The sequence below is a fragment of the Danio aesculapii genome, chromosome 20, assembly GCF_903798145.1.
Source record: "Danio aesculapii chromosome 20, fDanAes4.1, whole genome shotgun sequence".
Classification (NCBI taxonomy): Eukaryota; Metazoa; Chordata; class Actinopteri; order Cypriniformes; family Danionidae; genus Danio; species Danio aesculapii.
Genome location: NC_079454.1, coordinates 28,692,094 through 28,702,413, shown reverse-complemented (window position 1 = coordinate 28,702,413; position 10,320 = coordinate 28,692,094). Strand labels below are relative to the sequence as shown.

The 10,320-nt window shown below is 39.7% G+C and overlaps 2 protein-coding genes across 2 annotated transcripts; one reads left to right on the top strand and one right to left on the bottom strand.

Moving 5' to 3' along the window:
- Window positions 1-460: 460 nt before the first annotated feature.
- On the bottom strand, window positions 461-5,752 carry zbtb1 (zinc finger and BTB domain containing 1). The gene is given in 8 exon segments (XM_056481716.1): window positions 461-1,806; window positions 1,809-2,017; window positions 2,020-2,047; window positions 2,049-2,144; window positions 2,146-2,201; window positions 2,204-2,497; window positions 2,500-3,719; window positions 5,595-5,752. Coding segments are annotated over 7 exon segments (2,052 nt in total). The 5' UTR covers window positions 3,716-3,719; window positions 5,595-5,752; the 3' UTR covers window positions 461-1,653.
- Window positions 5,753-7,978: 2,226 nt separating this feature from the next.
- On the top strand, window positions 7,979-10,320 carry zbtb25 (zinc finger and BTB domain containing 25). Its single transcript, XM_056481719.1, is given in 6 exon segments — window positions 7,979-8,000; window positions 8,003-8,150; window positions 8,985-9,342; window positions 9,344-10,057; window positions 10,059-10,088; window positions 10,090-10,320. Coding segments are annotated over 6 exon segments (1,299 nt in total). The 3' UTR covers window positions 10,117-10,320.

Genomic DNA, 10,320 nt, shown 5'->3' with positions numbered 1-10,320 from the left:
AAAACAAACCAACCTGATATTTCAGACAAGAAATCAAATGGCGAAGTGCTTGTTTATTAATACGAACATGTAATAATTTACCCTACACCCTTGTGCAAGCATTGTTTCCACATACTTCACATCAAGCCACAACAATGTATGAACCCACCAAGCAATTTTGTGTTTACAAAACATCTAATAGACATCTTGGCTAAAACAAGGCTAAATATGGGCTGTCAGTAAAAATCTAAAAGACATCTAACAACGTTGTTGTGAGACGTCAATTCATTTTCACTCATTTATTTAGCTTAAAATCAAATTACTCAAATTAAATTTAGCTTTGTTTTAACCAAGAATCTTTTTAGATGTCGATTAGATGTCTTTTCCAACGCACAAAAAAATGCTTGCTGGAAATATCAGAAATGTAAGACCTCTTGAAAGCCCATTTAAGCTTTATATGGATAAAGCATATAGCCTTAATTGCTTAAATTCAGATACGTACTGTATATCACATAATCCTTATTAGAAACAGATAGTTTACGTATAAACTCAGATATTTTACATTTCCATTATATGAATATTACATGAAGATCTTTGGGATACTGAAATAATTACACACAATAAATGTTGCTGAAACTTCAATCACATAATATGTGAATGCACGCTAAATTAGGGCTGAATTTACAACAGATTGCATAGATTCAAGGTTTTGTATGAGTGATTATCAAGATGTACAGCAAGCTGAAAGCCATCAACATGAGTGTTTTTCTTTGCTTTTCATCAGTATGTTAGTGTTCTGGTGCAAGGAGGAAAGTGCCTTTAGCAATCCATATATTAGCAATCCATTCTCCTTTCGTTTTCTCCTTTCACAGGGATAGTTAGCCCTAAAAATTACAATTCTGACATTTATCCCCTTCATGTTCCAAACCTATACTCTTTGTACAAGACAAGAGAAGATGTTTTAATAGATTCCATTACAAATAAAGTCAGTGGGTTCTGGAACAACTTTGCACACTACTGACTTTCCTTGTAAGGACCAATGATTTTTTCTAAATATATTATTTGTGTTCTGCAAAGACGACTTAACGTGTTCAGAACAACATTAGGGTGAGAGAACAGAATTTTCATTTGGATAAACTAAACTAATCCCTAGGCGCGATTCAACATGGCATACGATAACAAGTGAAGACACCAGAGCAACTTGAAATGAAAACAAAACGGAACAAGTATGTGCTGTGTTCACTAGAAATAAGAGCACCACCAATACAAAACACAGTGACCCACCCTAACAAAGTTCTTAAATACTAAAGTAAAAATGATGACAAAATGTCACAAGCCAATGTGCACCATCATTAAGCTTCATGAAGAATCAAAACGATTAGCCTTGGGCCAATTCATAACTACAGATCTAAATAGCATTTTCAACTGAAACACCACTGATAGTGTGATTTAGTCCATATCTAGACTTAACCAGTGTCTGGATATCCATCTCTAGGAATTAGAAAATGAAAACAAAAGCTTGAGGCACTATAACTCACCAAAAAAAAAAAAAAACATTGAGCAACACATCCAGAATTTGCAATACACACAGAAAGTGCAGTTGTAAAGGTTACGATTGGTGTCTAAGTGCATAGATTGGTTTCTCACATTTACAGTATGGCTTATTTTAAAGATTCAAGGGTAGCAGAGGAGAGGCCTCTCATTGTCTCTTGGTGGCTTGGAGTTGTAGTGGCTCCGCATGTCTTTACGGAGGCGAAACTTCTCTCCGCAAACGCCGCAGATGTACAGATGAACATCCATGTGCTTCTCCAGATGCATCCACGCTTGTGGGGAAAATCTGGAAAACACACCTGGCAGATAGTCTCTCCAGCAGACAGGTGAGAGATCTGTGTCGAACATGATCATGTTTTGAGGAACGTACCCTGATCACACACAGGGCAGACATATCGCGCCATTCCCTTGTGCATGTCAGTGTGCAGCCTGAGTTTCGTTCACAGCAGAAACTGTTTCCCGCAGGTCTGACAGGTGAACTGCTTTCCTTGGTGTGCACAGTGTAGTGCTCCCGCAAGGTGACACCTTTGGTAAAAACCTTTGCCGCAAATTGCACAGAATGCTTGCGCCGATGGTCTGGGCTCGCCACCATCTTCCAACATGACGGGTCGGAAGGGCTTCCTGTTCCGGGCAAGACAATGTGTGCTCCACTGCAAGACCTTCGCTTTCAATATCAAACCACAGAGTGGACAGCGAAAGCCCAGGTCAGCTCCTTCCAGCAAGTTTTCTTCCATAGCTTCGGCATCTTCAAGTAGAAGCGAATCTTCACCTGGGGAGCCCATCTCGGCCCCTTGGGGTTCACCACAGCGTTCTGCATGCTCCTGCAGCTGCCTGCCTTTAATGAGCACTTGGCCACACCTTCCACAGGCACAGATATGTCCCATGTGGTTGGAGATGTAATGAGCAGACTGTTCCTCCTCTGTTAACAGAGCTCCGCACAACTCGCATGGAATGCATGTGCCATCCTGCTTTCCTCTTTGATTCGATGTACCTTTAGATCGGTGTCCAACTCTGTGCTTTTGCCCTCCAGAGCATCCATGGCAGACACTCCAGCCTCTTCCTCGCTGTCAAACTTAATCTGCTCTGCAAGATTGTCTTTGAATGCCCTGGAACGAACTTTGCAGCTGCCTAAGTTAAGGTTCCCTACCTTTACGACCTTTATAGTTTCCAAATCAGTCTCGGAATCATCGTCCCGTTCTACTTTAATGGTTATATTCCTGGAGAAGGCATTTTCGCTATCCATGCCAGAGGCTACAGACCTGATCACCGTCTCCATGTCCGGCTTGTGGTCCGACCACTCATCTTCTCCCTTGCAAAGTGTTCTCTGTTCATCTGTACCCTCTGAAGTCGAACTCTCGGCTTTGCCATTGTCACTGTAAACTTCTTTGCTAACTTTGGGTGTCTGAAAAGCTTTGCGATTGGTGCATGTCAGGATGTGTTCAATGAGTAGCTTTTCACAGCTGAAGACAAAGCCACAGTCATCGCACGTGTATGTGCGACCAAATCGAGGACGTTCTTTCATGGCAGAGCTACGGCCTGACGTTCTCTTTCTCAGGTCACACGGTTGGTCAACAACGGTCTCTGAGTGTGGTGGAGGGTGTGGTGTGACCACATCTTCAGCAGGCCTGACAGTTGAGATGTTAATGGTCTGACGAGCAGTTGTGGTTGAGGCTTTCGTTGCACGTTCATTCTCAGAAGGGCTCGGCCGTTGCTGCTCAAACATTCGAACGCCAAACATCATCTTGCCTCCGACCACACTGGATGAGGACGAGGAGCTGGATGATGAAGAGGACGATGCAGAGGATGAGGGAGTGAGATTGGATGTTCGGATGTCTCTTAGGTCCTCCAGTGAGTCGGGGATGTAGTACATTTGTAGGTAAGCCATAGATGCTTTCAGCTCCTCAAATTCATAGTGATCCACAGCGATTCGGCCAAGGTACATGAGCTGCAGGATGAGATCGAAACACTCTGCACTGATCTGCATGTTGCTGAGATCAAAGCGGGCAGAACCTTGTTGATCCCGGATGAACATCATTCTGAAGTAAGAACTGCAGGCTGCCAACACAGCCTTGTGAGCCCTGAAATAAATGTCACCTATGGCAATGCAGCAGTCACAGAGGAAACCCCACTCTCTTTGATTGTTGAGCTGCTGCAGGACATGCTCACTGTGGCTTGGCCTTGCCATTACCCTGTGAAGAATCATTAAAAAAACACTTAGTACGTCAGCATGGCCCAAGTCTGAAAAATCCTTTTCACAGACAACCATCGGCTATGACTAGCATGACAACCTATTGATTTGCAAAATAAATAGTTTATCTAGTTTCGAGCATGCAAAAATGAAAAGGTACATGGATTACAAAGGTCTGGAGATTTCTAAATTTGTTTAAAACTATTTTTAACTCAACTTGCCGTTTAAAAAAACACAATACTCATGACATCCCAAAACAGCCAAATATGCATATAACTTAAAAATGAGATAAACTAAATAAACAAAACAAAACACACTTCTATGAGATGGTCCTATAATGCGTCTTTTGTAATATATAAATAACAGCACACTAATTCAAGTATAGACAATAAATATCTGCATTAAATTAATAAACTATCATTTAAAAGTAAATGCCCAATGAGGCTAAATTTATGTGATCAAAAATAAAACAAAAATATTAAAAACTGTGAACTATTACTTCTATTTATAATGAATATTTTCTATTGTAACTGTTTTTTAAGCATTTGAGTGCATTGGTCGGATCTCAAAGGCATTACTCCAGTTTGCGGTGTCATATGATCCACCAGAAATTATTATTAAGCGCTAATTGTGCATTATCAAAATTGCAAGCATTTTTGGTGAATAGAATTACAATTAACATAATTTATTTTTACATGAACCTGTTGTAACTCTATATATCCTTACTGTCATTTGATAAATTTAATCCACCCTAACTGAATAAATGCATTATTATTATTATTCAATATTTTTACTGATATCAAAATTTTAAACAGCTTTAATAGCTATACTAAAATCTATATACCAAATAATTAAACACACTAATTAACTAGAAACATTATCAGTACTTGTCTGATAATCAGTACAACTTGTCTACTTTTGAAACAACAAAAGAAATGAAGAAAACTATTTCCCATAAATCATGTAAACATTTTATACACTGCACTGTAACCAATAAGCACCCGCCTAGGTAAATCTAACTACAAGGTTAACTTGAATTATAAATTCTGGCTATCATAATTGATGGAAGAATGATGGATCAGTTTATAACGTAGGATAATTGGGTCTCTATGCAAACTTCTTCAATAAAACTTCTTCATAGCAAGCTAATACCACCTGTATATAATGTTTCATAGCTATACACTGTATATAATGTTCATAGTACATTCATCTGTAAATATTACCCATAGTTTTTTCTATAACTGCACTTTATAACTTATATATAATATATATATATATATATTATATATATATATATATATATATATATATAGATATATATATATATATCCTGCACTATGCTGCTATAGCACTGCTGGTTAGAACGAAACTGGCATTTCGTTGCCTTGTACTTGTACATGTGTAATGACAATAAAGTTTACAACAAATTACATGACAGAAAAAAATCGAAACTGTATTCAAATTATTAATTGGAGTAAAAGTGTTGTTTTTAAACCGAGCTGGTTTCTATCGTTTTGCTCCACCATAAAGCCAACGGAGAGGTTTACATCCCGCCCCCGCGTTCTCATTGGCCTATTTTAGAGACCGAATCATGCGGGCGTTGTGGCTGTCAATCATACCGCACTTAAAGTAAAATCTAACTACTTGGACAACACACCAAAGATTTGACCAAACGACTACCTGTAGCGAAAACGTAAAGTTTAAAAATATTGCGTTACTTCAGAGAAAGCAAAGCAGAGTCTATCTGACCATTGTCGTAGGGAGATCTCTCACGCAAGCATGCAGTGCCACCCCCGCGCAGCTTCCCGCACATACGCTATGAGCTTCGCATTACTGCAGCTCTTGTTTACACGCAAAACACACTGAAAATACTCACCCACGGTAATGGGCGCTAACTTGAAGCGAACGACAGAATTCGAGTAAAAACACAGAGCGAAGAAGTTCCACCTCTTTTGCCTTCGTCCAAGCGAAAACTTGGGACGAGAATAGCTAATCTCGAGGGCGAAGCCCCTTCTGTGCAGCGCGGATGAAAGAACTTCCGCACAGCCGCTCTGCGAGCTCTATCACCGCACTGAGATCCGGCCCCGCTCACGCAAATCCAGCCCGCCCCAGCACGCGCAGCACTGGCAGCAGTGAAAATGCAACCAAACCATCTGTGAAAAATATGCTCTTCTAGGCGAACAGTCGGGCTGAAAACTAAATAGAAGCATTTGTGTAATGTCATTAAGGCTATTTACACTTTCCCCCATAATAACTATTTAATCTGGAATTAGTGCATTTTATACAAATATTAAAAAATATAATTCAAATGAAAAATTAAAAGTCTTTCTCCAGCTGTCATCACCATCGTGCCTAGCATTTTAGAAAACGGGTTTAACAACAAAAAAATCTATATGTATAAAACTGCAAAAGAAAATTTATTACAATTCTCAAATGTGATAATATATGTATACAACGTTAACAATAATATAGTATATTTGTCAGTTTAGGAATTGACAGATAATTATATCTATAAATTATAATTATATATATATATATATTATAAATATATAAATATATATATATATATATATATATATATATATATATATATATATATATATATATATTATATATATATAGACACTTCATCATATCTTTAAATCAACATACATTTAAAGACGTGTCATTTTTAATTATTAAAGTCGTTAGACTTGTCTTTATGAATGGTTAAAACCATTTAGAGTAAACCTTTTAATGACGTGAATTAGCCTAATGGTTTTAAACTTATCTAAAACAGTTAGTTTGTGCCCCTCAGGTCTGTAAGACCCTTTTGAAAAACTGGCTTGCTCTTTCGTCCATGCAAGTTGTCAAAGGTTTTCTACTTCACGCTTTTTGTTCAGCGAGACAATAGCCAAGACTAAAGCAGCTATACGGAGCCACTATTAGACAGAAATTAACAAAACCAAAAAACGAGCACATACATACAAGCCAGGCGCCTGCTTTGTATGTTTTCACTATGCGTTCGTCTGGATCAGCTAATGTACAGTACAGTCACGTGACGGATAACAAGCTAAGCCGTCAATCGCATAGGAAGAACCGCGAGACCATAAGAGAATTTTCCTGCTGCAACAAACACGAAATTATTACCCCTTTCTCTCGTGTAGTTGGTAAGAATGCATTTTATTGGGACCGTGTGAATGCATTGTGTCTGTGCTTTGGTTCATGCATGTTTTGTTGGCCAAGGTGCATGAAAACGTACACCGTTTCTTCGACAACACTTGATCGGTGTAGACCAGACGTGTGAAAATTATTATGGTGCTGTCGCGGACTAATCTGCTGGTAATCAGAACAAACATATCAGAGAAATATGAGCTTACTAGCTTCTACACGGTGTGGGGTATTATCCATTCATTCAGTCATGACATTTTTGTATGCGACGAACAATTGCTGTTTGTAAATGTCCTTTTGTGTAATGATTTTAAGAGTCCCGTCAGGTATTGTCAGTTCCCGTCTGCATGCAAAGGTAAACCGTAAACATTAAACGCAATCCAGTCGTTGCATATTAAGTAAGTGTAATTGATACAATGAATCATTATGCCATTCTTCTGTACAATGTTACACATTCAGAAGAACGTACCGCTTCAGAAGACAATACTTCTTTGCAAATCACCGGAGAGCATGTACAATAACGCAAGAATGTAAGTACAGATGCGTTTCACTATTAAAAATGGGCAATTCTAGCCAGATGTAAACATCTGGTACGTCTCAAAAATGGTTAAAATGTTATGGCTATTTTGATCGATAGAGGTCGCCAGTCACTAAGTCAGCCTCTTCTGAGAGACTCCATCGGGTTGATTCTAGCATATCAAGTACTTAGGAAAAATATGGATGTCCACAAAAAGTAGAACTTGGCTTCATAGATTTTTTTAAAATTTAAATCAATTGCCAATTAAAACTATATAAATATTCTAATAATATATTTATGAAATATTATTAATAGGTTTTCCCAAGGTTGCTGTACTTGACATGAACAAAAGAGGACAAATGTTTAAAATATGTCATGTAAAAACTGACAAAAAAAAAATAGACTTTATAAAGTAAAATATTTTATTTGCATTAAGTCTAAGATACATCATACTACTAAACGTTAGCTGATTAAATCACATTGATTAATCAAGGTATATGCCACTATACTAACACAACATGAGTTGTCTGTTCAAGTTATGCCTAGGAATTCAAGTGTCTTCAGTGTTTGTATGTTCTGTGCAACAGGTTGAGATGGACGTGTCTGGCCACAGTCTGTCCTCCTGCAGCAGCTGAACGTCCAAAGGGAGTTTGGCTTTTTGTGTGACTGCACTGTTGCCATTGGCAACGTATACTTCAAGGCTCATCGTGCAGTCCTCGCCGCCTTCTCAAACTACTTCAAAATGATCTTTATCCACCAGTCCAGGTGAAGTCAAATTATCCGAAGTGTTCAAATGTGAATTGCATGGTCATAACGATCGAAATTAGAAAACATCCCACAATTTACACAAATGTTGAGATCATTGCTTAATCTTATTTTAAGTTATCCTAATAGAAGGGAAATACTATTTATACACATTTCATGAGCTACTTATAGTCTAAAGCAGTGTTTCCCAACCCTGTTCCTGAAGGCACACCAACAGTACACATTTGCAATGTCTCCCTAATCAAACACACCTGAATCACCTAATTAGAACATAAGAAGAGACTCCAAAACCTGATGTTAATTAGTCAGGTAAGGGAGACATCCAAAATATGTACTGTTGGTGTGCCTCCAGGAAAAGGGTTGGGAAACACTGGTCTAAAGGACAATATAAATATACAACTAAAAAGAATACTGATTAAAATTAGAGAACACTTTCAGAGAAATACTAGTCATTGGTATTAATATCACCTGGTGATAAAGTGACTTAATTATCAGACAAACCACATTCAACTGGGAAACTAACTCTCTCCAGTCCCCCTTAAATGCTGGTTTTCCATAAAAGATTAATACATGAGAGTAAGAAATAATGGGATCTCCACTCTCCTCTGTACATATTTAAATAAGTGAGATAGCTTGTCTGATAAGCATTCTTTTCATATTAATAACAGAACCCATCTGACCAAATGACAATTATTATTCATTCATTAATTTTCCTTCGGTTTAGTCTCTGATTGATCAGAGGTCGCCACAGACAATTGACAATTATTAATAACCATAATTTAAAGGAAAATAAATTGTTAACTCTATTTTAAATGGCTTTTCTCTTATTCTTAGTGAGTGCATCAAGATCCAGCCCACAGATATTCAACCAGATGTCTTCAGCTACCTGCTACACATCATGTACACAGGTATGGGTCCTAAACAACCTGTAGACCAGGGCAGACTTCAGGAAGGAATCAAGTTCCTCCACGCATACCAGCTCTGCCGTAAAGCAGGCGAGGGTGGTCCTGATGCATCCTCTGATGCCATCCGTATGTCCAATCTGTATGGCATCCAGATCTCTTCTCAGCTGGCCAACAAAGACAACTCAGGCCTGAAGGCTGGTGGCTCACGGGACCCTGAGGATGGGCGTTCTAGCACACGGGCTGATCGCACACATGGCCGTTTAGCGCTCGCTGTAGGGCTGGAGGGCATTGCATCTGAGCAACCAGCCTCAAAGCTTTCATGCCGCGTCTTCGGTGGCCTCGGGGGATGACTCTGACATTTCGGCACGGATCAAACAGGAACGGGTAGAAGAGGAAGAACAACAGGAAGGAGACAAGGAGTCTTCAGCTCTTTCCCCAGCCCAGGTAAGCCCCTGTCAAGCGGGTCTATTCAGAGATGGCCCTCTGGCACTTTTGTGCCCTCGATGTGGGGAACGCTGTCTGTCACCTGAAGGCCTACAAGAGCACCTTTTTACCCACGCAGCCTGTGCCCTCGAGTCTAGCACACTGATGGAAGGCCCGTCAGAGGACAAAAGCGGGGAACACACATCCCTGGAGGAAAGACGGCCACTTAAGGAGCCTATAGACTCTGGAAGTCTGGAGGAGGCTCTACGGCAGAGTCAAGCCCTGGCTGATGAGCTGGCTGTGGAACTCAGGCGAGGTGGTGGGACTGGAAGAAGCGCTAGCCCACTGGCAGCCTTCACCAGAAAGCGAAAGATGGCATGTGCTGTCTGCAACCTCCGTTTCTCACAGAAAAGCCAGCTGCAGGAGCACATGTTTGCCCATGTGGGCAAGCCTCTGCGATACCATCGCTACAGCCGTTTCTGCGGGCAGCTGCTTCACGGCTGTGAGGGCCAGCCAGATATTACCACAGCCACGGGAGAGGAGGCAGCCAAGGACACTCAGGATAACGGCAGCTCCTGCTTACTCTCTGGACTCTGAAATCTCTCAGGAGGAGCGTAGATGCAGTGACTGTGGAATGACAGTGTTTGACATATGCAAACACACAAGGTCTGATGAAGGAATATTCTGGGTTCAGTACAAAATAAGCTCAGTGACAGCATTAGTGGCATAATGTTTTTTCCCCACAAATATATATTTCACTGGTACACTGAAAAAAATTATTCAAAGATGATTCCTTGGATTTACTCATTATTTTTAAGTTAAGTAGTTGTAAACAATTTATT